Here is a 27,137-nt window from a genome sequence, read left to right as displayed (position 1 = left end):
GCAGAGGCGAGGCAGGATATCGCATTTGAAAGCATGAAATGAATAAAAAAATAAATAAATGAAGAGAATCATTTGTGTAATAAAAATATTGCGGAAACTCCTCTGATGCTGTAATGCATTTAAGTTTAAAAAAAGAAAATCTGCATGGAAGTGTTTTCCTTCAGCGAGCACTGTTTCCAATACAAAAATAGTAAAACTACCATTTATACTTTTTTTTTTTTTTCCCAAATGGTCTAGAAATAAGCCAAGAGCACTTGATACAGGCCTGAAACAAAACAACCAACCTATTTATTCCTGGACTCCAAAAATAATTTAGCTGGACGTAGCATGCGTAAGTAATTTTAATTTGTCCCTGAAAAGCCATTTAATTATTCAGATTATCTGATTGCCTCAGTCGGTCTTGTATTGATTGATTGGAGAACTTTATAAATCAAAATCTGCATTACTGCTGCCCAGAGCATCTGCCTCGCACAGCAGCGGAGAGACGGGGCTGATTTCCAGTCCCTACCCACAAGTTAGTTTATTGAGACATGTAAATGGCGATGGTTTATAGATGGGTCGGTAAGTGTTCCTTCGTACCACTGAAGGAGAATTTACTTAAGGACATCAGGAAGGGGGGGGTAAGAGCCCTAAAGTAATAGCTGATTAATAAATCAGGGCATAGTCACCAAAAACTCCCAGCTCCCTGGCTAACGGCCATGAAGGCTCGCTGTCCCCCTGAGCACAGGGCCAAGTCCTGATGAACTCCCTGTGGCACTTGGTGACCCTGGGACAGGGAACCCAAAACCTGATCTTTGCTTTCAGAGCTCTCCTGCTCCGCTCAGCCTCTGTGACCTGGCTGCCTGTTGCCAGCCTCGGCCAGGTAACCTCTAAGCGAGTAGCAATTAAGGTAATGAGTGGCCTGACGGGTGTCCCCCACAGCGATGGGGCCTCGGCAGCAACACGTCTCCGGCAAACTGGAATGTCTGGTCCTGAAACTGCACTTCTGTAAAAGGAAGTGAAAAACTAAAAGGGGTGGGGGGTTAAAGGAAAAAAAAAAAAAGAGGTAAAACCCTCCCCAGCTAAGTGAGTTCAAGCAGCGTCCCCAGCCCAGTGAAGGGAGGAAGGATTTGGGGTGACCCCGGTGGGGCTGGGCAGGACGGGTGGTTATGGGGTCAGAGGGGTTAAAGGCGCCCTGAGCGTGCTCCTGAGCCCGGCTTTCTAGGACAGAGCTGAGGCACAGAGGAAACAGACAAAATTCGGGCAAGTTTGGGATGCCAACAGCTGGCTGAACAGCTCTCGTTGGGGTTACTGGTCTGAGGGGACACGGGACTCAAAGGGGGCGATTTGCCACGGCTTGCTAAGCGACACCAACCAGGAAAAAACAACTTTTTATTTAAAAATCTTTATTCAGAAGCCTCATTGCAGCGAAGATCCGGGCCCTGCGCTCCTCCCGGGTTTCCTCCTCAGCGAGGGGCTGAGGGGCCGCTGGGCTCCCCCCTCACCCGGGGCGCTGGGGAGCCGCCTCAGGCACAAATCCCCGTCACAGCCCCCTGAGGGAGCCCTGCGACCCCCCCAATTGCCTCACACCAGACCCCAGGAAGGCGTCAGCAGGCGCTAAGCACCGCTGAGGGCTCCCACAGCTTTCATTACGCGCGCCCCTTCCTCCTCCTCCTCCCCCCCCCCATCCTCCTCCACCCCCCCCGCGCTGTGGGCGGAGCCTCCCGCTGCCCGCCCCGGCCCCTGCCCGGAAGCGGCCGCGGCGCGGCGGGGAAGTCACGTGAGCGCCCCCCTCCCCTCAGCGCCGCCTGGGGGCTGTACCACTTGGAGGCGCGGGCGGGGGGGGAGGTGGGGTGGTGTTTTTATGAAGAATTCCCAGGCCGTGCGGTGCGAGCGGTTTCACCTCGCAGCGCGCCCCTTGCAACCAGCGGGGCGACGAGAGGAGAAGGGAGAAGAAGGGAAAAGAGGGGAGAAGTGAGGCGGTGTGCCCCTTTTCCCCCCCCGTGGAGGCGTTGCGGTTGGTACGCTCCGGCTGAGGAGGCGCCCGGCGGCGTCCAACCCGCGCGGCGCGCGGGCGGGCGGCGGTAACCAGATATTCAAACGCACTACGTCAGCCCACAGTGCCCCGCGCCGCACCACCGCATTACCTCAGCCCACACTGCCCCGCGGCCGCGCGCGCTCCGAAGCTTCTAGGGGGCGGGGTCGCCATGGCGACGGGGCCCGGGGCCACGCCCCCCCCGGGGAGAGGCGGCGGCAGCCAATGGGGAGGCGGCGGGGTGACATCATGGGCTATTTTTAGCCGGCGGCCGGCCGCTGATAAGCCAAGGGCTGCACGCCGCCAGCAGGGCTCAGAGCGCGGCGCGGGCGGGCGGGGGAAGCAGCAGCGGCAGCGCGGGGCCGGGCGCTGTGAGGAGACCGCGCGGGGACCGTGAGGGAGCCGTGAGGGGACCGTGAGGGAGCGGTGAGGAGGGAGAGCAGCGGCCCGGCCGGGCGGGCTGCGGGTGAGGCTGCGCTCCCGGCTGCGTTCTATGAGCGCGAAGATGGAGCCGACGTTCTACGAGGACGCGCTGAGCGGCGGCTACGCGCCGCCGGAGAGCGGCGGGTACGGATACAATAACGCCAAGGTGCTGAAGCAGAGCATGACGCTCAACCTGGCCGACCCCGGCAGCAACCTGAAGCCGCACCTGCGGAACAAGAGCGCCGAGCTGCTCACCTCGCCCGACGTGGGCCTGCTGAAGCTGGCCTCGCCCGAGCTGGAGCGCCTGATCATCCAGTCGAGCAACGGGCTGATCACCACCACGCCGACCCCCACGCAGTTCCTCTGCCCCAAGAACGTGACGGACGAGCAGGAGGGCTTCGCCGAGGGCTTCGTGCGGGCGCTGGCCGAGCTGCACAACCAGAACACGCTGCCCAGCGTCACCTCGGCCGCGCAGCCCGTCAGCGGGGGCATGGCACCTGTGTCCTCCATGGCCGGTGGGGGTGGGAGCTTCAACGCCGGCCTGCACAGCGAGCCCCCCGTCTACGCCAACCTCAGCAACTTCAACCCCAACGCGCTCAGCTCGGCGCCCGGCTACAACGCCAACGGCATGGGCTACGCGCCGCAGCACCACCTGAACGCCCAGATGCCCGTGCAGCACCCCAGGCTCCAGGCTCTGAAGGAGGAGCCGCAGACTGTCCCCGAGATGCCGGGGGAGACCCCTCCGCTGTCCCCCATCGACATGGAGTCGCAGGAGAGAATCAAAGCCGAGCGAAAGCGCATGAGAAACAGGATCGCCGCGTCCAAGTGCCGGAAAAGGAAGTTGGAAAGGATTGCCAGGTTGGAGGAAAAAGTGAAAACTTTGAAAGCCCAGAACTCAGAGCTGGCATCCACTGCCAACATGCTCAGAGAACAGGTTGCACAGCTTAAGCAGAAGGTCATGAACCATGTCAACAGCGGGTGCCAGCTAATGCTCACACAACAGTTGCAAACGTTTTGAAGAGACTGGCTTTAAAAAAAACGCGAACTGTGATATTGTGGTATAACTCAACGACAGACCCGAAGCGGCAGATGCGTGAAGCTGATGGTAAGAGCTGAAAGGCTGAGTCCTGCCTGTGCTCTGCAAAGCGCATGTGTGGAAAGACTGGCAAGCCTTCAGCCCGAGTTGGCGAAGCAGCCAGCACCGCTCCGAGAAGTGCTGTTCCTGCTCAGAGACGTCAGATCTTCGTTTAACATTGACCAAGACCTGCATGGACCTAACATTCGATGATCATTCAGTATTAAAGGTTAAACTGCAATAGAAACTGTAGATTGCTTTATGTAGTATTCCTTAAGAAAAAAAAAAAAGTGGGAGGGAGGTTTTGTGGGGAGGCTGATAAACAAAAAAGAACTGTTCTGCCTGCCTTCAAGTAAATCGTGTATGTACATATCTTTTTTTATTTTATTTTATGAAAGTTGATTAATGTCAATAAACTACTTCATGACTTTGTAAGTTATTTTTATGTTGTTTATTTGGGCGCTGCCCAGTATTGTTTGTAAATAAGAGGCTTTTTTTTAGCACTCTGAGTTTACCATTTGTAATAAAGTATAATTTTTTTAATGTTTCTGTTTCTGGAAAAAAAAATCTAGAAGGTTCTATTATATTTAAGAAAAAAATAAAATACTTAAAATGCATTTCCTCCTCACACTTTTTTTGCCAGTACCTGAGTTGGGAAAATGCCCTTTATGCTGAACTCTAAAGGGCAGGGATTATGTTAAATTTACTCTGTAACTACAGGCATGTCCTGGAGAACGTGTGAGGAGGAGAGGGGGGGGAAACCAGATCCCGGGCGCTACACAAATACAACTTTTTGACTTGTCTTGAAGTTGTAGTTACTAATCTTAACCTGAGCGGATCGCCTGCTGTATCCCGGTGGCCCGGCTGAGGCAGCTGACTTGAACTCCAAGCAGAGCGCAGAGGGGCGGCCGCTGTGGGAAGCTGCTCCACAACTCGTAGCGGCTGCTTGTGCTCCTGCCTGCCTCTCATTAAGTTAATGCCCTCAGCAGGATCAGGCAAGAGGCTGTGTTTGTTTTCTTTAAAAAACAACAAACCTCAAAACTTCAGGAATGGTCACCTTTATGGCTACATGCTCTTTCCAAGGTAAGAGAGAATCTTTGTTAATATTTGTGACAATGCTGTTGTCAGCAGTAAATAACTTTGTAACTCTCTGTACCTTGAAATCCCTTCCCTTCAGGTGTTACTGCAACTCTGAAACTTTTTAGCACTAGGAAAGCTGGGAAAACTGCCTGGCAGGAAATGAAAAGACAAGAGAGGAACTTTTCTGGCACTTCCCATGTAGTTTAAATAAAAGCTTAGTCTGGTTTTTAGTACAATGATGTAAATATATACCTTAGACACATACTACTGAACTCTTTGGGGAAATGATCTCGGTGCCGGATTTTTCAGAACACTGTACCTGTTTCACAAATATATACTTGAGGGGAGAGCAGATGTTTTCCTGCTTGATGGCCAAAGAAGTAAGAGGAAAAAGATGCCTATCAAAAGATAGGCAGAAAATAGTAAAAGTTATTATAGAAGTAACAATATTAACTTTTCAGGGTAGGCAGTCTTAATGTTGTTTTTTTTTTTTTTTTCTCCTTAAAATACAGATAGGCATAATTTCAACAGAAGTGAGTCTTGCTTAAAGTCACTTCTCCAAATGACTAGATAACTGTGTATGTTTACCTTTACTGTTACCAAAATGATACCCTGAAACTTGCAGCTACTGTGTGTCCAGAGAGCAGTTCCTTACAGGAAGCGCAGAGCTCTCTCTCCTGACAGATTTAATTGGGGGGGGGGGGGGGGGGGGGGGGGGAAGGGGACATTTTATATGAACTTTATCGTGTGAGGGGTTGTTTCAGCTGTCTGGTGGTAATATCCTTCCACGTCGCAGCCCAAGTGTCAAGGTAGGCGAGCGTTCAGATGCTGTTTGCTGCTGCCAGAGGAATAGGCTTGTAACAACACCAACCAAACAAAGGGTTACTAGGAGGATACTGCAGTTTGCCAAGAGTACATTTTGCTGATGTCAGCAACCCGGAAGGTAAGTTGATTTTGACCATATGTAGGAATAGACAGCAGAGGGATAATACACAGCACTGCTGGGTGTGGTTTTACAGGGATTTAGCAAGTGCCAACTAGCAAAATAAGCAGGGCAAGGAGATTAATTACCTGCAAAGGTGCCTGCTTAACTCAACAGTGCTGGGTTATGGAATAGATGTTACTAGCAAGCATTTTGCTTAATCACCTAATTACGCAAAAAAATAAATACATTATATAAAATACTATGTTAATTAAACACAGCTGAGTGACAGTCGGCTCCACCCCGTCCTAACGCGCGCACAGACACTTGGCGGTGCGGTTCCGTCCCGTCCCTCTCCAGCACGACGCTCCGTGGCACCAGCACGACATCAGCAAGTAGCAGGGCTGCTGGGCTCCATCCAGCCCCGCAGAGAATCTGCCATCAAGCAAGGTGGGTTTTGGTCCCCAACGTCCACAAGGAGATGAGGGGCACCAGAGCACAGATGCTTTCTTAGCCCTTGTGTCAGGATCAGGCCCGAGACAAGGCAAAGAAAGTTGGCATCGCCTCCGGCTGTTTTGTACACAGCGTGATGGGCTGCGAGCCCGCTGCTGCCTGGTTTGGTTCCCTTCAGCAGAGATTAAAATCCAGCGCTCTTCGCATATTACCAGATCGCTGGGTAATCAATACACATGACTGTAATGAAAGACATGCGTGCGTTTATATGTGGTGAAATGTAAAGTTTTAACACCTACTTAACTCGAGATTAAAATTGCCTAATGCATTGTGCGCCTCGCTTTTATAAGGAAAAGTCAGCTCTCTTTGAGATTTAGAGAGAAACTCTCTTTTTGTTGCCCCAGCTGTACTCACAAGGGAATATTTTGCAAATAACAGCATTGTGAACATGTATTTTGTTTGGCTGTGAGTGTTGTCAACGGATTCAGGAAGTGAAGTCAGAAAAAGGCAGGGTTTCAAACAGGGCAGGCTGCGCAGAAATGCCTAGGCAAAGAGCGGCTAATCAGAACAACATGTTTGGGTTACGGAGATATTAATTAGAATTTGGGTCTGTGCTAACAACGGCACACTTCTGTCCCAGGAGCAGAGGTGAGCTGCACTGGGGGTTTGACCATGATTACTGCAGAATACTTTTAAATCCAAATTACTTGCCATTCCAGAAACGGCAGTAACAAGCCAACTTATTCTAGTGGCACAGAGTTGCGTACCAGCCAGTTTTAGCCCCAGAGCACAGCAGCAGAGCCCTTCGGTGCTGAATCGCCCGATTCTCTGCAGGTCTGACCTCAAACCATGGCACTTCAGTACCAGCCTAAGGCAGCGCCTGCCCACCTCATGGCAAAGCCCAACAGCCAAGAGATGCCTTGGCTACCTTTCTGTTTTACAGGAACCTGTCACCAACCGCAGAGTAGAAAACAGACTGGCTGTTCTGTCCCATGCAGAAGCCTAGGGAGCATTTATCTTTAATATCGCCCCTCGTGCCTTCTCTGTTCTCCACCTCTTCCTCCCAACCTCTGCCCCCAAGACGGAGGTAAAACTGGAGAGTCACCTGCATCAAGAAACTAGTTCAGGCAAAATTTGCTATATTAAAAAAAAAAAAAAGTTGCAATCATACAAAATATTGCTAACAGGCAGACAGACAGCAAGGAAGTACTTGAAGTTATTGTATACCCAAACTCATTACAAAGCACAATCTACCTCAGTGACATTTACTATGGGACAGGTAGAAGGAAGGTGGTATTAGCCTTCCAGCTAAAGAAAAGGATAATGTAGGTGGGTTGCTTTGTGAGAAGGGATCATTCTTCCAGAGAAGTGCTTGTTCTTTAGGATTGCATGCGCTGCCAGCACCGGTGCCTGCACCCAAAGACTGGCGGCAGTCCTAATTCTCCACATACACATTATTGTGTGTATCAAACACAACTGGTGCTTCTTACAAAGAGAGCTTGTAGGAAGTCATCATATAATTTACCATGAAAGCCTCTGACTACTTAAACAGTTTTAAAGTGGTTTTGCACAGCAGGGCCCTCCTTTCCAATTTTGCGCATTATTCTTTGCGGTACGTTTTTGTTAAGGAACAATGGAACTCCAGAAATCAAATTAGATGTTGTTCATCGTGGTCCCTTCTGTCCTTAAATATTCAGAAATACTAGAAACAGAGTTACAATGGGAAAGCACAGCTTTTTAAAAAGTTAATTAAATATTGAAAATGCTGCTAATTTTCTCAGTTACAGAGTAACAACAGACATTAGGGGGAAAAAACCTAATTCAGAAAAACGAGTGAAGTACATAACCTATTTCTGAAATCTTTACTAAGACAGAACTGAATAGGTTATGACCTGATTAATCCAAATCTCTATAAAACACCTAGAAACTAACTCTGTAAACAAAAGCAGAACTAACATTTATCCTCCTCAGTCTCACAATCATTTTGTGTTTTGAGCCTTGAATTCTCCAAGCAATTTTTATGTTGATTCCATAAACAAAAGGACCAGCAACTCAGTAGCAATCCTCCAATCTGACCTTTGTTCTTTATTCTCTTTTAAATCTAAGACAATTCCTGTGAAACCTGGCAGCTTAATAACACCAAAGATGTGGGAAACGGGACACAATTCCAGCAGATGGAGCTCAAAAACAAACAGTCCTGGAACAAGCTGCACAGATACCTGCAACATGAGGTTCTTCTGCTTACACGGTGTAGTAGCTAGAGAAGTCTTCAGTAGGAAATCTGCTGTCATGCAGATGTTTAAAAAATAAAAATTAACAGCTCCACTAAACTTTTAAAATAATCACTGCAATGAGTAGGGAGACCCTGCATCACTGTAATCACAAAATAACCACACTTATTTCAGAGGATCATAAGGGTTCAAAACCCAGCACCTCTGTTTTTCTGAACTCATCCAGAACACTAACTTAATGTGGATGACTCCTGTTATTGTGCCTTTTACATCTCAGATAACAAGTCACAGAAACAAGCATGATGCAAGTACGATCCAGTGAGTGTTGCTATTCAAACTCACAGAGAGATTCACGTAGCACCCAGTGCTGAAAAGAAGTAACTGCAGAAGTTTTGAATCCCCACTAGATGGATTATTGACAGGTTTAAGAGCGCAGCTTAATACTACAAAAAATTGAAGCCTACCTATTTCAAGCAATGAGATTTCAAAGTTGCTGACCTCTGCGTGACCACAAATCACAGCACCTTGGCAGCTTGTGAATGAATTGTTCAGTTTTATCCAAAATTAGTTTTGGAACTTTTAATAATAATAAAAATCATTGGCTGCTGCACCCACCTTGCAAGCTCTGGTTGTTGTTTTACTTTCACCTTGAAAAGTCAAACACAGAAAGTTCCTCTTGAAACAAAGCCATAACACTTTAAAGATACGGGTAAGGATTTATTCAGTTATGTTATCTAGGTTAGGAGGCACCATGGGTTCTCTTTATAATCAACAGAAAAGCACATGCCTCTTCAGAGAGGGGCTCCGGTAAGCTACATGGCTAATGGGAAGTGCCTCTAAGTCAGCTGTCTCCTTCTTTAACTTAAAAGCCTCAGTCCGATAGGAGAAACCTGGGTCTAATGATTACCTGATTAGGATCAGGAGACACTTCTTTTACTAAACGGAAAAGTTCTGTAAACATCTACCATGTGCTAGCAATGAATAACTTTCTATGTGCAAAGTTTTATTCTACTGCATCACACATACAATGTACGCTATTTTCCCTATACAAACAATAAAGTTTGTATAAAACATTAACTGTTCAAAACTCCTTACAACAAGTCATTAAAAACAAGACTCATTACGAACCCTCCGGTGGTATGTCTGGGCCCCAGTCAAGATATGATCCTTATCATGCTGAATAATCACTAAGTGTCTGACCCAAATACCTAAAAGGGAGAAAAGGAACCCAAAAATCTCAAAACGCACCTTTAGTTTTCCTGTTTGGCTTCGCTATCATACAGATCGCCCATTCTCCCTCCTGGCTGAACCAGTTAATTTCTAAAGATAAATATTCTAATTATTTAACAAATTGCTTTTATATGTCAAATTACACGAAAACTACGCAAAGCCATGCTCTAAGCATAGCTGCCTTTAGGAGTGACATTACAAGAATTTACAGTTAGCCTGCAACAAGATTACTGAACAAAGAGAGCCCTTGAAAAGCCAGCAGCAAAGTTTCCTTCTTTAAATGATGGAAAGCAAGCAGAACGTAGTGGTCTTTGTCCAGTTTCCTTCTCCTTTAAACAGAGATTTCTAACCAGTATCTTTCCAGTGCAGCACCGCAGGAAGCAGCACATCTTTATCTAACTTCCCGCAACATCAGGTTTCGGGGCTGTGACCTGTGAAAAAGCAGGCCACTCTTCTCTGTGCACATTCAGCTGGGCTTTTAATATTTTAGCTTGGTTAGAGACTTCTGACTTTTATTTGCCACTTCTGCACTGCCCAAACCATCTAAGCTTAGCGTATTTAGGGAAGTGCTCCTGGCTGAGCCTCAGTGCTACTTAGCAGCTTTTACTTCTAATTTTGCAAAAGTAACAATAACGTTGACCGATATTTCTGTTTTTCCAAATTACTGAGCAACAATTACCAAAAAGCAGCACAACTCCTAACGATGCTTGACAGAAATAGCAGTTCTGGAAATCAGGCCACTGATACACACTGGGAAGGAAACATGCTTAGAAATCATAGTGTATTCTCATGTTGGGTAACAGGGATGTCAGAAGCTCTAGCGTAGAAGGAAAGAAAACAAGCAAGGGCAAACCATTTTGTCCCAAGAGACTTTTTCTCTTACCAGGAATTTGCAGAGCCTCAAACCAAACTTTTATCTTCACCAGAAAGTCACATGGCTCTAGCTCTTTAAAACTGATAGTTTCAATTAAAACATTAAAAATATGCACACTCTTATTGGCACTGATTTAGATACAACTTGGGACTTTGCTGTATGACCTTGGGTAGCTTTAGCTGCGGTGTTTTAAGATATCAATAAATAACTTAGGTTTACCTGCTGGTTTGTGGACTGCAGTAACTGAGGGTTGGCCACCACTGTTGCAAGGGCTGCTGCTGCCAGGCAAGCAGGGACAGGTCAGCCTCCAGGCCTCAGGGTGCTCAGCTTTGATGCACATAAGCATTTTTTTCACGTCAGTGCCAGCCTGAGCAGCCACCTTTTCCTTCCTTCTTCACATCTTCTTTTCCACTTATTTATGCTGGTGGAACTTCTTAGAATATTGCAGGAAACTGATAGAAATAACCTAGCCAAAAGGAAAAAAAAAAAAAAAACAAACAACAACTATATTTTCAATCTGCATTGCTTCCCTTATTTGCTTAAGCAGACAGCCCCATAAACACTGAAATGATGGGGGCCATGGAGCAGCAGAACCTAAGTGCAAGTAACCAGCAGCAGGGATGTGGCATCACTCTGAAAGAAATGCTCATTAGCAATCTCCACATTACCAGAAATTGAGTCAGAATTCTTAAATTCACTCTTCCCAATTTAAACTGCACTACAAAAATGCCCAGGCAGCTCTTACAGCAGTTTTAATAACTTAATTTGAATTCACACTTTGGGTTAAACAAGCCCAACTTCCCATATGGACAAACCTATAAAACATGGTTTGACTTTCACAGCGAACAATTTTCATGCGCCCATTAACTTGAATGAGAACTGGGAGTCCTTAGCATACCTGCTTATGAAACTGCTTTGTGTGAGGTGACTACCTTTGTGCATATATATTTAAAATTATTTAAGAGGGCAGCGAGGTTATTATTCAAAGTCTTACAAATGGAATTTCTTGCACATGCTCCTGATGCTGGCTTCCATGTCTGTTTCAAATTTACTTACAAAATATACCAGCACACCCAAAATTAGTTACAAGCTATTTCCTTGCCCCCCTCTGTTCACTGTTTATCATTCTTATGTGCAGAAATTGCTTCTGTGTTTTCCACTGGACAGGAAATGCCAGACTGGCAATACGAGAAAGGCTTGGTTTTTAACTTCATGTCAATTGTTGTTGCTTCCATGGTTATGTGCCTGTGGGTTGAACGGGCATCTGGGTCGATGAAATGCTCGTACTGTTAGTATCTGTGGCAGCTACTTGCTACTAGCAATGCCAGTTACATTTCCAATCAAACTCTAAAGGTAATAACGACAAAGTGACAAAAGGAACAGGGCAATGAGCTCAGGGCATGGAAGATCTTACCATGTTACTCCTTTTCTGCTAGAAACAGCTCGGTTCCCAAATCTGTTGCAAATTAAGGCCATAAGCATCTCAGTTTAGGAACAGTACTGCCTGATGTCTTTCCCATGGTATTCTCTCTTGAATTTCAATTCTAAGTGTCCTGACATGCCCACAGCCTGATCTAAGAAGGAAAAGCCAACGCTATCCCCCTTGGGAATACACCGTGCAGCCCAGCCACAGACGTGCAGGCCTGGCAACCTGTGAAAAGTGCGGTGCTGCTGGCCTCATCCTTCCCCTGCCCCATTAGGAGGCTCTAGCTCCTGTGGTGGCAGAAGTGCTCTAAGGGCAGTAAGAAGAAATGGAACTCCTTGTCCTGTACCGCTGTACAGAAACAGGAACAAGCGAGATCTAGCAATTAACATCCAAAAATAAAACCAGATTCCTCACTGTTTCTACGGTTCAGCTGGTCTACATCAGACAGCAGCGCTGTAAGTAGTGAAGCTGAGATAAAATCCCAGGTACAGCTTTACACGGGACCACTCCACAGTCACACACAAGGCTTCTCACAACAGCTCTTTCTGTGAAACACAAGGAAGATCTACGGTGTGGTCCAGGTCTTAGCTTAAAAAGGAAAACCAACAACAAAAAAAAACAACAACCACTCAAAAGCCCCAAATCAAAGAACTATTTCTAGGCCTAAATCCTCTCTCTGGTTCAGATCTTCACAGTGCTGTAGTCTTCATGGAGATCTGCACTCTGACTTGAATTACTTGAAGACTCAAAGTTACTTGAGACTCAAAAGCGAGTCTCAGAGTTGAGAAGGAGTTTGATGAGTAGAAGTTAAGACAAACAGAAGCTCTCCGTGCAGCCAGTAAAAATGCTCACTTTTGCCTATACAACCAAAACTGATCACTTATAATGATGAAGCCCCCCCCACATAAATCAAAGGCTGTTTAAATCCATGAGAAGTGTCAGAATAGAAGTAAAGCTCTCAAATGCTGAGTATTTTAATACCTTTATATTTTGTTCATTGTCAACCATCAGTATTCGCCTAATCTAAAGCCTGTATATTTTCATTCATTAATTAAACTTTATACATTGCTATACTTTGATCTAAAGCTGGAGCACTAGGAAAGGCTCCACAGCACTGATATTTTTAACTTCATTCACTGACTATATGCCTGCTGTGCCCAACGTCATGAACCTCATCCTCATCTTGAGGATAGGTATTATTTGATACTTCACGCTCTGGGATTCCTTCCTTAAGTCTGACACCCCAATTTAAGCCAGCTGTTAAACAGTAACTAGACACGAGTGGAATTTTCCCACTCAGTGAAAATGAAAACTAGATTTTTTTATTATTATTATTATTTTTTTAAGATTTAAAGTCCATTGTGGGCTGGCTCCTTGTAAATAAAGACAAAGAAGCCATCAAAGTTGGTTCACCTGTGTAATGTGAAAGTGATTGTGTGCAACATAGCTGCATGTATTATTTCATGCCTCATCCACGTTACAGTTTAATTTACAAAGCTCTGTTGCCTTTTTTAGCTTCCCATTTTACTGTTACATCATACAGTTTGCTTGAAGCAGATAGCACTGTCTGAACATATTTGTCCTCTCAGCCCGTTCTCTAAGCTGTGACATCCTTCAGCTGGCACTGATGTCTGGGTGCAGTAAGCCTTCCCCTCAGCACTGCCATTCACAGGCTGTCACCTAGCACCCAAGCAAGGGGCACGTGGTGCCTGTGCTACCTTGCTTCTGTGCCTCGCTTTTACCCAAGACAGCAATAGGATGGAGAATGAACCACAGTCCATCCGTGTAAGCTGATACCATTAAAATACAGAAAATTGTAGCATTGAAATATAGAGATTTTTAATACCTCTTCAATCACAAGGGAATGGGCTCCAGAGAAACATGCTGTTCTACCAGATGTGATGGCATGTGAAGGGTTAAAAATTGACGAAGTGTTCAAAACTAACAGAATGTTTTCCTGTAAACTCCTTCTATGGTGTGATCTAGGGGAAGGTCCAACTTAAGTGCTGGATGTTCATACAGGATTTCCTATGACTAATGCTGTCAGCATTCAAAACTTTTAATTTAAAATGTGGGCGTTCTGCACAGATAGGAAATTTACCATTTAAGATTTCTTATTCGAAAATGAATGAAAATTACTCTGATTTTCGGATTCGTTTGCTGTAGATGGAACGATACATAAAAAAAGGAAGTCACTAAGTGGCATATGCTGGGATCGCCTGCCAAGCTTTTACACAAGTCTTTTATATCTGGATAGGATCCACAGGAAGCTTGTACAGGAAGGCCTTTTCCTTCCTTATTTTTGAAAAGCTTTGTTGGATGGAAATTATGCCAGTGAGTAGAAAAGGAGGGGGGGGAGAGCAAACTACCATTCTGGTGGGTTTGGTGCCAATCCATGCAAAACTGAAAGTCATATTGAGATAACATTAATTCATCCTGTTGTAAAATAGACCAACAACAAGAACCCGTAGAACACAGGAGATATTTCATAGTTTTTGATTTAAAAGACTCAAAGAAAAGGAACAGAGGTACCAATTCAAAACAGTACAGGAAGCAAAACTCTGGGATGTAATCTGCCAAAATTAAGCTAAATTTGCCAATATTTCTAGAAAGTAGATCATGGCCTTGTATAGTCTCTAGTAAGCTTGCTCTGAATTCTGTTGCAAGCTCAGACTAGTTTAGATAAATTTAATAGTGATACTTTATTGAATTAAGCATTAATTTAACATAGCTTGAGCTGTCACTACAATATCCCTTCTTTCACTTAGTGTCACGCTGATCCCATTCTCACGATGCTACATTAACACTTAGCTCTTCTTTCCTTAATCTGAGTCTTAAAAATCTGTAGCAGACATACTACTATTCTGTGTACTATTATGGGATACATATTGAGCCAAAGACTGCTTCACTGGGAACTGTAACAGCAGCAAACAGACCTACAGGTAGGTTACAATGGCTCTGGATACCTCTTCAGCATCCACCATGTCAGCTGGCAGGAGTCCCAGAAGTCTCGGAGAACAGAAATTAACCCTGAGAGTCTTGTAAACCCAGAATGGCTATTTAGGCAGGGAAGGAAAACAATTCTTAAACAGGGAATGCTTCTGCTGCACAGCAGAGGAGACAGCAGTTGCAAATTAATAGGTTTGATGACAGAGGAAAAAGGGGAATAGGGGACTTTAAATGTCTAAGACAGTATTCAAAGGAAGGCGAGTAAAGTAGTATACAGGGTACAATGGAAGACATCAAAAGCATCATAAAGGATGATGGAAGAGTATGCAGCTCTTGCACAGGCTTTTGGTGGAGGTGTGCAATTCTCTCCAGCTGGACATTAGAACCAAGCATTCAGAGCATGAAAGCTATGATTAAAAAAAAAAAAAAAAAGGATGCTGGTATGCTGGTGCAATGAGTCAGGCGTGTGCTTTGTCCTCAGAGTAGCTACGGCACAGGTAACAACCACATGTAATCAGCTGCTGTGAGAAAAGGCATTCCTAGAGGAAAGAAAATCCATGCTGATGTGTTTTCCTTGCTCTTGTGACCAAAGCTAGTTTAAAAAAAATAAAAAAATAAAAAAGCATGTTTATGCAGCCAACATTTCTCTGCTCTCAGGGTTTTCTACAGGAATAAGGAATAAAAAATAGTTTAAGGAAAGGGAAGAGAGAAGTCTGAAATGAAAGCTCCGGTTCAGATGAGACTGCACATGATTTGCAAAGCGATGGAAACTGAGGGGGCAGCTAGGTCATGCCTTTCCCCTGCTGGATGAATCACTCTTTGAATGGAAATTTGAGTAGGAAGACATAATGGCTTGGGAACAAAGAGAGCTGCTGGAATATCACAGGTGCAGCTGAACAGAGAAGGATGTTTTGGGATATGCCAAGGAAAGCAAACGCCATGAATCTGGAGGAGTTGTCAGGGCTTTGTGATTTAGGGAGCGACCCAAGTCAGCACGGGTGTCTCACGTGGAGTCAGACAGGAGGAGTGCTGAGGCCCTGATCCAGAGCAGCAGCTAATCACTTCCTCCGTGCTTCAGCACAGTTCTGAATTCAAAAAGATTGAAGCTGCTAATGTCTTACTGAAGTTTTGGGGAATCAAACCTGCACTCCACTGAAGCACCTCTGTATAGTCGAATATACACTTACACACTTTCTGAACAGGAGCCAAGGTGAGGCACGGGAATCCAGATGCTGACAAACAAGGAAACACAGACGGTCTGGGGAACCAGCACAGCCAGCCAAAGCCAGAGGATCAAGTGAGGGACAGGGGAAGCAGTCAGAAGTAACATAACATGAAAGAATTGATGCTCTCTGCCTCAGAAAACACTCTAGCAAGAGAAATGCTGTGAAACAAAAAAGCTTCCAACCAGATTACAGCATTGTGAACAGATCAGAACACTAGTAAGAAAATACAAGTAAATGGTGATGATTTGATAGCATTGCTATAGCAGGCAGGTTAAACATTGTTTTGACGTACAGCAAGCGTAAACAAGCATAAGAAAACTATTAACTAGTTGACCAGGATGGAGTTCAACTGAATCACAGTAAGGGTAAATGGGGAGAAAAAAAAAAAAAAAAAAAAAAAAAAGCTTCCATAAATTATTTTACAGGAAAAAAGGGGGAAAATCCTGATTTAAAAAGAAAAAAATGTATAAAAAGCCCCTTGAATAACTTGAGTTGTCCAAAGTCTAGAAAAGTGCTATAATTTAGATAGAGTAGTGAAGATCTAATGGTGATAGATATATGAAGGCAGGTAGAATTTAAGTCAAACTTAGATTTTAGCCATTTAACATGAAATAACTGAAAACAACCTGCTATTTCTCTAAATATAGAATACCAGACTAAAAGAAATTAAAAAAAAAAAAAGAAAAAGTAATGAAGACAAGCTAAATATGCATTGCCAGGCTCACCCTTAGCCCTGAGTTGCCTTGCTTTTCTATACAGTGCTGAATGATGCTACTGAAAAACTGAGAAATAGAGAAATAATAAAGGAATTATTTTCACTGAAGATTTGCAAGCTTACGCTGAATTTTTGACCCAATGCTTTACCAGTCTCTGTTAAACTACAGCAGTAAGAAAACCTTAAGGACTGACAATGAAATAGCTCCCTCTCCAAGCTCAGGGAGCGGGGAATATGGGGACCATTTTCAAGGTAAACAGGGAGAAAGACAAGCAGCAGAGCTAGAATATTAAGAAAAATAAATAAATAATCAAAACATATGGAGGCCTGCATGACAGCTATGATGCAGGGAACCTCCTCCTATGTACAAGCCCATCAGGAAGACCAATCTGACTCAGCCAGGCCCACTTGCCCTCAGATAGCTTTAAGGAGGGAAATTACCTGAGCCCCTGGTCTCTACTGTCTGCTGTCCCATTTACAAGCCTACAGTAGCTTTTTCCTGCTGCTGGTGTTACTTGAACCTAAAATCTACCACCACTAACTCAGAAGGCACACCGTGTTTTTTACAGAAAAATTATAAAGTAGTTTTTCTTACCAGAATAAAAAATATATATATATATTGAGATGGTTTTCCACACTGAATTAAAACGTTTTATATTTCTTCATGTTCAGAAAAAAAACCAACTGTGGAACTAAAATAAATGGTTTTGAAAATTCTTTTGACATAATAAATAAAATTTATATACATAAATGGATTCCTCAGAGAGGGCAAAATTTCACTGGGAGGGGGGAGACTTCATTGGCAAGACATTGTTTAGGTAAATGTCTGTACTATGTCTGATGCTTGACATCTAACTGTAATACCTTAATAAATAACAGCAATTAAAACTGGTTTATGATGTGCCAAAACATTATTTCCTTTCAAAGTCCCATTAGTCTCTATTAATCTCTGCAGCATTTTATAATCAGTAGGAACCAAATCCTGCTTGCATGCTGGTTTGAATTCAGAGCAGTTTTCCACAAGCTACTGTAGCTCTGCAAAGCAAATCAGGCCAAAAGGCTTCTGCAGGAGATGTGGTGGCACCACCACGGTCACCTTCTGGGAGCAACGCTGCCTGCAAGGGGAGCCCAGTGAGCACAGGGGCCGTGGGGAGGGAGGATCCTGGCCTTCAACAGTTAAAGAACTTTAACGAAGTATTTCCTTCTGTAAGATTTCACTGACAAAGTGTACGTTCCTGACTCAAAACCACAAGGGCTTGTTTGGTTTAAAATGGAAAGAAAAAAAAAAAATCTGCCTGTTCTGAAAAAAAGAAAAACAAAACAAACCAACTCGCCTGCTCTCCATTTGGTTTTGCTGATCCCTGAAGATGCCTCAGCATTTAGTAACTTAATACTCGTACATCAGTTACATTTCATGCTAATGACTTGAGGACTAACATCTTGCCATAACTGCTTTCTGTTAGGGTTGGGGTGAAAAGACACGTTTAAACACCTCAAATGGTAAGGTAAAAATCACAACATTGATACAACTTCAAGCCAATTATTGGAGAATGGTTTCTCCTCATTAGTAAAATCAGTATTAGTGTCCATATGGGTTTAGGAATTAACAGACAAATTAGTTCTTAGACTTAAATTAAGCTTGTGACAGCAAAGATTTCTGCAGAATAGATGTGTATGGAAACAGACAACTCTTGATAATCACCAGACATAAAAATAGTTATTTTTCTTTTTTGGCCTTTGCATTATGTAAATTTCAGTAACTAAATGCATATTTTATCATATCATCACTAATAATTTTTCTGTTTGTTTCAGGGTAACTTGTTCCCTATTTATTATGTCTTGAAACAAGCACCTTGCTTTTCCTTAGCTGTGTGAAGCTAAATGAGAACGCTTTTTTTCCTTCTACATCTGCTACATTGCTTCTGGGAAAACTACCTGGTGAGTAATTCCATGGAGAATTTGGAAAAATACCGAAATCTAATTACTCAAAAAACCTGAACGGCAAAAAAAAAAAAAAGCTGTCTAAGTAGTTTGGTCGCTCTTCTAAAACCTCACTAATATACCCACGGTGAACTGAAAAACAATCCTAGTCCTCACTTTGGATGATTTATGTAACGTTGGGCCTCACTTCTGCAGTTTGATCCGGACACACAGTCTGCTCTCACGGCGTTCACAGCCATCTGTGGCACTTCCCCGATGGGTATTACCCACTTACAATACCCCAGGACGGAATCTCATAAAAGTACAGACTCATCTTTGGGAAAATAACATTTGGCATTGCAGAAGTGCAGCACTTAATGGGATCTTCATTTGTTTATTCTTGAGGAAATAGTATTGTAGTGTTAGGATAACATTGTTTGTGACCTGTGTTGTAAATAGAATAAAATACCTGAGTTATTGTATCAGCTGTTGTATTGTTACTTAGTATTTTGAAGGCACCCATGACTTTTGGAGGAGGCTGGGGAGCCACACTGTCTGCGAGGCAGCTTTTTAAGGACGAGACCTGGCACGGGGCACTCGGCAGGGGTGGTTCAGCGCTGCCAGCCTGCGAGCTGCGGAGAGGATAAGATGGGAGCCCAACGCACGGGGTGAGGTGCAAAACACGAGGCTGGACAGATCAGCTTTCCCCCCTCCAGGAGGCCCCAGCCGGGCCCCCGAAGGCAGGCATGTTCTCGTGTGCCAGTGCCGCTGGGAGGATGGCACTGCTCCTGGGAATACCTCGCGTTTAAATACCAGCCGGGCAGAGACTTCCCAGTACCAGGAAGGCCCCAGGTCTGCTCTGGGCAGAAATGTGACTAAACACAAACAGGATCGCTCCGTGCCAAAGCTCCCCTTTCGACTTCCCTAATTTATTGTCGTTAATCTTCAGGCAAAACCAAGCACTACACTTTGTCTCTCTCGCAGACATTCTGACTAGTCAGCTTCTCTTCCAGTGTTATAATAAGTCAAGCACACTCTAATCATCACCACGAACACTTCATACGCTGCTGTTTCTCAATCTAACTATACCTAAATATAGTTCAACCTCAACCAGCCAGGCCACACTTAGATTTCTGGTTATCCAGAACAAAGCTTTATTCCTGAGCCATGTTTGTTAATGACAATGCCTTGATTACCCAGATACGTTTCCCCATCCCTTATGTTTAGATAATGACGTTGGCTTTGCTATCTCTTACAAACTGGTTATTCTACAGCGAGATATGTTTCCAATAAACAGCTGGCATTACTACAAACAATTGTCTGCAGTGAAATTAAAGCACACATTGGGAAACATAAAAATATTACGGTGAGCGAAACCGTGTTATTAATGCTTGGCTTTCCATCAGTTTTGTCAAGAAAATGCCCAAGAGAACCCAAGAAGTTACTGGCAGTCACTCACTCGGCTGCAGCACATGCAGTTTCAGCAGAAGGCAGTAACCGCAGTTGGAGTTTCCTCACTGAGAGGGGAAAGCCTCGGTGGAGAAATGGTGACCTCTGCAGGTCCCTCAGTCCTCCTCGTCGCAAATGGTGGCTCACCAGCATGCAAGGTGTAGTTTTGGTTGCTTTCATCTCTGAGAAATTAAAATAAAGAAAATTAAACGTCTGTTTGATGATGGCATTGCAACATAAAATAGGCTCGAAAACACGGGCACGTGTTAATTTAAGAAATAAATGTTCATCTCTGAGAAGGCAGAAAACAATACTTCAAAGGACAAAAACTTCAAAGCGCTCTGGAACTTCAAAGCGCTACACCACCATTAATAAACACACAGGACATGTCTGTGAGGTAGAAAAAAATTTCCTTTTTGAATGCTTGTGTAAACAGGGTGCTGAGATTAAGTGATTTGCCCAAGGACACAAGTAGCAAAACTGAGACTCCACGTACGAAATAACTGGCTCAAGCCTCCAACCAGCGACAGCTGGGTTAAAATGCTGATTAGATGCTCCCTAATTGAAATCGCTCAGCAGAGGCCAAAATGCAGACCTTCCCCATCAATAGCATCACCTGCCCTTTTCCGGGCCTGCTCTAAACTCTGTCGTGTTGCTCTCAACTGACGGCCTCCCACAGAGCACACATCTATCTGAATTAGGTCTTTTCTAGGTAAACTTACATTTACACAGCCTTGCTTTGCATTTAACAATGACACGAGAGCTTATGGTGAAGAATGTCAGTATTTCTGTCAAGAGAATCTGCTCACTACAGGCTTCTTGGCAACACTTAATTAAAATACCAGCAGCACACCTACAGCACGGAGTTTCTCCAATGGTCCCCCTGAAGCTGAACCTGCCCTAGTCCCAGCAAGAAAAAAATCTCCTTGTGACCCATAGACAATAAATACAAATAAAAGACAACAAAGAAGACCCAAGATCTGCCTTAGTAATATGAAGTTTTGCCATTCTGACTTTTAATGTAGAGCTTCTTGGTGATCCTACACGTGTGTGGTCTCATGCACTTAATTAAAGGATGTGGAGATGTGGAACTTTAATATAGCTTCCTTCTCTAAAACATTTATATTTCAAATGAATGGGGTTAATAAGTTCAAAAGATATAAACGGAACGTGTGCTTCAAATAGCCCGTCATGAATATCTTTTCTTCTCAGCTGCTTGGGTTTTTATTCTTTTTTGAGGTCATTGCTGGAACAAAGACTTAGTTCTGAAAGTACTTAAAACACTAATTAAAAAAATAAAAAGGATTTTAAAATGTAATTTCTGAAAATTAATCCCTACAACCTGCTTCCAAAATTTTCTTGACAAACACGGTCCTTGTTTTAACACAGAATTTCCTCATGTCACATGCATATAAAGAACTTTTTAAAAAAATATGCAAAATTACGTTTTGAAGCCTAGGATTTGCATCTAGTAACAAGTAATTTACTGCATATTATTTTCCAAAAATAAAGTCTCACAGTGGCTCTAAAAGAGACCTTGCATGCATATATTGTTCAAATGTTCCTCCTCAAGGCCAGTGAAGAGTACTGCACCCTGTAATTAGCACAGTTTACTGGGACAATTTCTGTGCTCAGCGCGTTAGGAAATTACTGCCATAATACTAGGCTCTTAAAGAATATCACAATTTCTGGTTTTAATTTTTTTCCGGAGCTCCAAATTTTTCGTTTGCCTTCTTTATTAACAATACTGCTTAGCACTCGTGTAACATTTTCCAGTGATAGAGCTCAAAACTTTCCTGTGAGGGCAATCAAGCATCGCTACCTCTGTTGTGCACTGGAACAGTAACAGTGGAGGAATAAAGATCCCATTGCAGCAACCTTCAAGTAAGGACTATTAATTTACTCAGGACAGATATATCTTCAGTACTTTGTTGAGTCAGGCCTGAAGATTAAATAATTTGCAGATCACAGGCTGAGTCATTAGCAGATTTGGGAGCACAATTCAGACCTCTGACTCCTTACAATAAACTCGACTTTTCCATGTTAAGTGTTAACAATGATTAACTAAATGACAAAAGTTTTGCTGTTCTTGGTGTAGTGCCCTCCTTTGCATTTCAGAGGAATTATTGGGCTCTTGAATTGGCTGTCAAATTTGCTGACTTGGTAACTGGCTGGCTTTCTAAATATATATTAAAGTCTTGCTTTTCCTGGCTATTTCTTTATTATTTTTTTTAATAGAATATATTTTGTAATCTTACTTATAAAAATAAAATCAACTTTAAAAACAAAATCTTATCAGTCACGTTGTACATACTATTAAAGAAAATACATGCAAAGGTAGCAGGACCCAACAGAAAGGGCACTGAGCAAAGAAACAGTTGGCAAAATTTCCCATTTGCTTAAATAAGGTCAAGCTGTCAGCTTTTCAGCTCATTTTACTTCCAGCTCTTACAGAACCCTGTCATCTTAATTTCTCTCTCAATTGTTTTCCGAATATGCAGATGATTATTACTGTATTTACTTCTCTCCGTGAGGGATTTAAACACCAATAAGTTAAATTAATTACAGCTAGATTCAAAGGTCCTACACCCATACTGGAGACTATACATATTCACAGATTTGAAGCCTTACTTAATTATACTTTAAACGTTGTGTCCTGAATCACACACCTTGATCCACCTCACGTAAAAGAGTTATGTTCCAGGCAGGCTTTAAGAATGACAAGCTAAATAACCTTACAGTCAAACACACCTCACAGACTGAAGTTGTAACTCGTATTAGAAAGGCTGCAACGCTTTTTATAGCCAGCTGCCTTAGACAGCTTATTTTTATCTCGATCTTCATGTTTTCATTTCATTACATTATAGGGCTTTCACCTACCTAGCTGGCAACGTGTACTCTTTCATTTAAGACTGTACAAAGTATGCAATCATAGCAACTGTAACTACGCTGCTGATTTTCTTTTGTCATGTCTAAAAGACCGGCCATTTCAGCACCTACAAAAAACAGCTTGGCCCAAAGGAACTTGATAAACCCAAGCCTTCTATTAAAATACCAGCTTCACAGAAGCGTTTTTTTCCTCCCTTATTTTATATTAAAAAGTCTGGAAGAAGTCTCGCAAGTGGATTATCTTTATAAACCTCCGATTTTTGTTTTGTTACTAAACATCACTTGTTGCTAAGGAAGAACAGAGAAGATCAAAGGACTTTAACAAAACTGGAAAGCTAAAGGTGAGAGCGTTTTGCTTTCTTTCTCATTCTTTCAAGATTTATCACTGAACTACAACAATTGCTGGTTATAGTTCTATAAAAAAGACTGCATGCAGAGATGTGATCCCACTTTGCTACTTCATCCTTAACTCCAAATGTTGAACAACAGCTCAGTTCTCTTTGCTTATCAACATGAGCATGCATTCAACCAGCCTGTTCACAAATCCATACGCAATTGAAGTCCTACAAATTAAAAGAGAGGAGCTAATAGAAGGCATAAGTGACCCAGACCACCTGCTGAACTGGCTGATAGACAACGGCATTTTTTCCCCGGAAAAAAAGATGGTCATGAGTTTCTACAGGACACGAACAGAAAAGAACTCCCGAGTTTTAGACATCCTGATTTCTCAAGGCGAACGAGCCTGCAGGCTCTTTTTTTATCCTTGTTTAAAGCAGGTGGAGCCAAAACTTTATAATGAGATGAGAAAATATGTCAGCGAAGTTAATGACAGCATCAGAGATGCAAGAAGACAATTGGTAGGATACTTACTTGAAAAAGACAAGGTTTGGTTTGAAAATAGGAGTGAAAGGCACAAGGAAAAAAAAGAGACTCCTAGAAGAAAAAAGCAAGATTGGGCTATTAAGACCAGAAAAAAAGAAACCCACCTTTCAAGAGCAGCAAAACCTAGAAAAGGTCGTTCTGATAGAGGCATCTTTGGTGCAGTTGCTAAGGGCTGTCTTTCAGAGATAGAGAAAACACTGAAAGATAATGATATTAACGCACTGAACTCCTCAAGAGAAACCCTTCTGCATGTCGCAGCCGCTAACGGACACCTAGCAGTAATGGAATATTTGATCAGCAGAGGCGCTAAGCCAGATGTGAAGGACAAGAAAGGAAGAACACCACTGCACAGGGCTGCCGAGAAGGGCCACGGTGATGCAGTGAAAGTGCTTCTGCGGTGCGGCGCTTCCATGTACAGCTTGGATACAGAAGGCAAGATGCCGCTTCATGTGGCCGCGCAGAACAGCCACGGTCATGTACTGACGGTGCTCCTGAGGGAAGAGGCAAGAAGCTACAGGAACCAGCACAACTTTTTGCACAGAGCAGCTCTTAAAGATGAGAGCAGTCTGGTGGAAAGGCTTTTAAAGAGCGGTGCCTCTGTTGATGGAAAAGATGAAAGAGGACAGACCGCTCTCAGTTATGCTCTTTCTCAGGGGTTTGAAAACACTGCAAAAGTGCTGCTAGAGGCTGGAGCCAGAGTTGACTCCAGCATGGCTGAAAGAGCCTTCAACAGCAACAACCCATCCATCTTCAAAGTGCTGCTGGAGTATTCTAAAGATCTGCCATCCGACCTGATGGAGTCAGCTCTTTTTAAAGCTGTACAAAAAAATCTGCACGACATTGTAGCAGTTTTAGCTGACCGAGGTACAGATGTGAACGCCTACAACGAAATGCAGTACACTCCTTTACTCCTGGCGTGCAAAACAGGCAAGGCTGAGTCTGCAGAAGTTCTTATCGAAAAGGGAGCAAGTTTGGGTATAAAGACTCCTGCTTCAGACTCAGCTTTGCACTTGGCAGTTCAGGCTGGGGCTGCCCCCATCACAAAGCTGCTCCTGCGCAAAGGGATGGAAGTTAACCTTACGAATCAGGCGGATGAAACCCCGCTCCATGTCGCTGCACTGCACGATAAAGCAGCGTTAGTTAGCCTGCTAGTCAACGCCGGGGCCAAAGTTAATGCTGTCACTAAGGAGCTGGTGACTCCTCTGCACGTTGCAAGTCAGAGAGGTAACACTGACGTTGCCCAACAGCTGTTGCAGCACAAAGCCAGTGTTAATGCTAAGGACAGGCAGTCAAAATCACCTTTACATTATGCTTCTGAAAAAGGAGACGAAACAATGGTGGAGATGGTTCTGGATGCTAACGCTGACCCCAACGCACAAGACAAAGAGAAAAGGACCCCCCTGCACGCTGCAGCTGAGGGAGGACATCTCGGCGTCGTCAGAGTACTGTTGGCTACAAAAGGAAGACTTGGGGTTAAGGACATGCATGGATGTACTCCTTTGCACTATGCGGCCATCAAAGGAAACACAGAGATTGTAAAACTTCTTCTGACATCAGGGAAAAATAAGAATATTGATGATAGAAACATTTGGAGAAAGACCGCACTGCATATTGCAGCGGAATATGGACACGGTGACTTGATAAATTTGTTACTGAGTTACGGGGCAGCCATCAATGCTTTAGACAACAGTAAGGACACTCCTTTGCATTGTGCTTGCAAGGCCGGTCATTTAAATGCTGTAATTTCCCTCATCAACTGGTCACAAGGAGAAAAAGCAAACCTACTGGCTGCTAACAGTCTCAAAAAGACCCCGCTGCAAGTAGCAGAATCTAACAGAACAGAAAATCAGGCCCAAATTGTCGCACTTTTGAAAAAGAAAATGTTAATAACAAGATGAATATGTAAAGCACACGTTTGAAAATGTAAATGCAGAGTTATTCTTTAAAATAATTTGGATTGCGCTGTTGCCCAGTATGACTGAAAATTATGTTAGGACAGGCAGAATTAAGTCAGTAATCAAAGGAGGCCACGGAAAAAGCCAAAAGCTGTATGTTAGTGTTGGTCAAGTTCAGATTTACTACAGCTGCTTCTTCATGCTAACAAATCCTGTCACAAGGCTTGATATAATCCAACCAGGAGAGTGGTGGGGCCTCAAAGCTTTGCTACGAGAGTGTTGCTGTCTTCAGGGCACTACTGGGCTCTGCACCAATGTTCAATATCGGCCTGGACCCTCTTTGGATGTGTGTTATACCCTATCTTGTGACTTTAACATAACCTAGGATTATAAAAAATTGATTTCTGTCTTTCATTACAGCATTTGGTTTGTTTTTGTCTCTTTTTAAGGAGAGAGAATGAAATCAACCTACCACATTTTCTGTTTATCAATTTCACTTCGATTCCACCACAAAGATGTTCAGAATAAAAAGGCTGCAACAGAATTTACTGGATCAAGGCAAAGTATTGGTACTGCCATCTCTTGGAACAGAAACATGTTCTCAAGGGTTCTGTGGTCATTTCCTTCCCAGTGACAATGGGCCTTTCACGCTTCCCTTCACTACGTGAACAGAAGCACCAGCACATGAAGGGCCAAATGCTTCTCGCAAAATGGAACAGGTTTAAAAGCATGTGGGGATAAAACTGAGATTTTTATGGCCATGTTACAGTGCTTTAAGGAGAACAACGCAATTCTGCTGCCATCTCCCAGATGAGAGACCTCAGTGCTCTCCATCTGAAAGGAAGGTGTGGGGAGCTGGGGTCGGCCTTTTCTCGCAGGTAACTAGTGATAGGACCAGAGGGAATGGCCTCAAGTTGTACCAGGGAGGTTCAGGTTGGAAATTCGGAGACATTTCTCCTCACAAAGAGCAGTCAGACATTGGGACGGGTTGCCCAGGGAGGTGGTGGTGCTTGGGGACATGGTTTGGTGGTGACATTGGTGGTGGGGGATGGTTGAACCAGGTGATCTTAGAGGCCTTTTCCTACCCTAATGACTCTAGGCTTCTAGGATTGTACTAACAGACGTGACCACACGGCTGGAGGCGAAAGCCACCTCAGCACCACAACGAGGTCCCTCAGCCAGCACATAGCCTTTTGGGGCTGGGCAGCCTTCCCTCACGCAGGGACCTGCCCGGCCATCACCTCAGCCCCACAGGCTTCCAGCCCCACTCACCCTGTGGGAATAGAAATGTTTTTGCAGAGTTACACTGTATAGAGGAAAGTAATATGGTACTGAGATATGCTTACAGTGATAAGAAAGCTTAGCAGGCAACCTTGTAAAATGCAGACAGCCAGACTCCTTGGAACAATTAGGTGAAAATCACGGTGTTAAGTCAGATAAGTGAAGAAATATTACCACTTCAAGCAGTAAAAACGTCAAAAGAA

General features: G+C 43.8%; 2 protein-coding genes and 1 long non-coding RNA gene across 6 annotated transcripts in view; 2 read left to right on the top strand and 1 right to left on the bottom strand.

Moving 5' to 3' along the window:
- Window positions 1-27,137, bottom strand: part of LOC113844285 (uncharacterized) — a 94,366-nt gene that overhangs the window by 66,910 nt on the left and 319 nt on the right. For all 4 annotated transcript variants that reach the window (XR_003498745.3, XR_003498743.3, XR_003498744.3 and 1 more), the window contains exons 2-3: window positions 19,998-20,169; window positions 10,522-10,768 (exon numbers count right to left, since the gene is read on the bottom strand). This is a non-coding gene — a long non-coding RNA (uncharacterized lncRNA). The remainder of the gene's footprint in view (window positions 1-10,521; window positions 10,769-19,997; window positions 20,170-27,137) is intronic.
- Window positions 2,315-4,129, top strand: JUN (Jun proto-oncogene, AP-1 transcription factor subunit). Its single transcript, XM_027462691.3, has one exon. It carries the CDS (start codon window positions 2,508-2,510, stop codon window positions 3,453-3,455), a length of 948 nt encoding a protein of 315 aa, XP_027318492.1. The 5' UTR covers window positions 2,315-2,507; the 3' UTR covers window positions 3,456-4,129.
- LOC101796820 (CARD- and ANK-domain containing inflammasome adapter protein-like) lies at window positions 22,675-26,664 on the top strand. Its single transcript, XM_021274750.4, has one exon. It carries the CDS (start codon window positions 23,389-23,391, stop codon window positions 25,654-25,656), a length of 2,268 nt encoding a protein of 755 aa, XP_021130425.4. The 5' UTR covers window positions 22,675-23,388; the 3' UTR covers window positions 25,657-26,664.

Source organism: Anas platyrhynchos, chromosome 8, assembly GCF_047663525.1.
Source record: "Anas platyrhynchos isolate ZD024472 breed Pekin duck chromosome 8, IASCAAS_PekinDuck_T2T, whole genome shotgun sequence".
Classification (NCBI taxonomy): domain Eukaryota; kingdom Metazoa; phylum Chordata; class Aves; order Anseriformes; family Anatidae; genus Anas; species Anas platyrhynchos.
Note: the sequence above shows the minus strand (reverse complement) of the source record. Positions and strands in the feature narration are given on the sequence as shown.

What these genes read in the sequence shown, in the direction of transcription:
- JUN (XM_027462691.3), top strand. Translation starts at nt 2,508, where the DNA reads ATGAGCGCGAAGATGGAGCCGACGTTCTACGAGGACGCGCTGAGCGGC.
- LOC101796820 (XM_021274750.4), top strand. Translation starts at nt 23,389, where the DNA reads ATGAGCATGCATTCAACCAGCCTGTTCACAAATCCATACGCAATTGAA.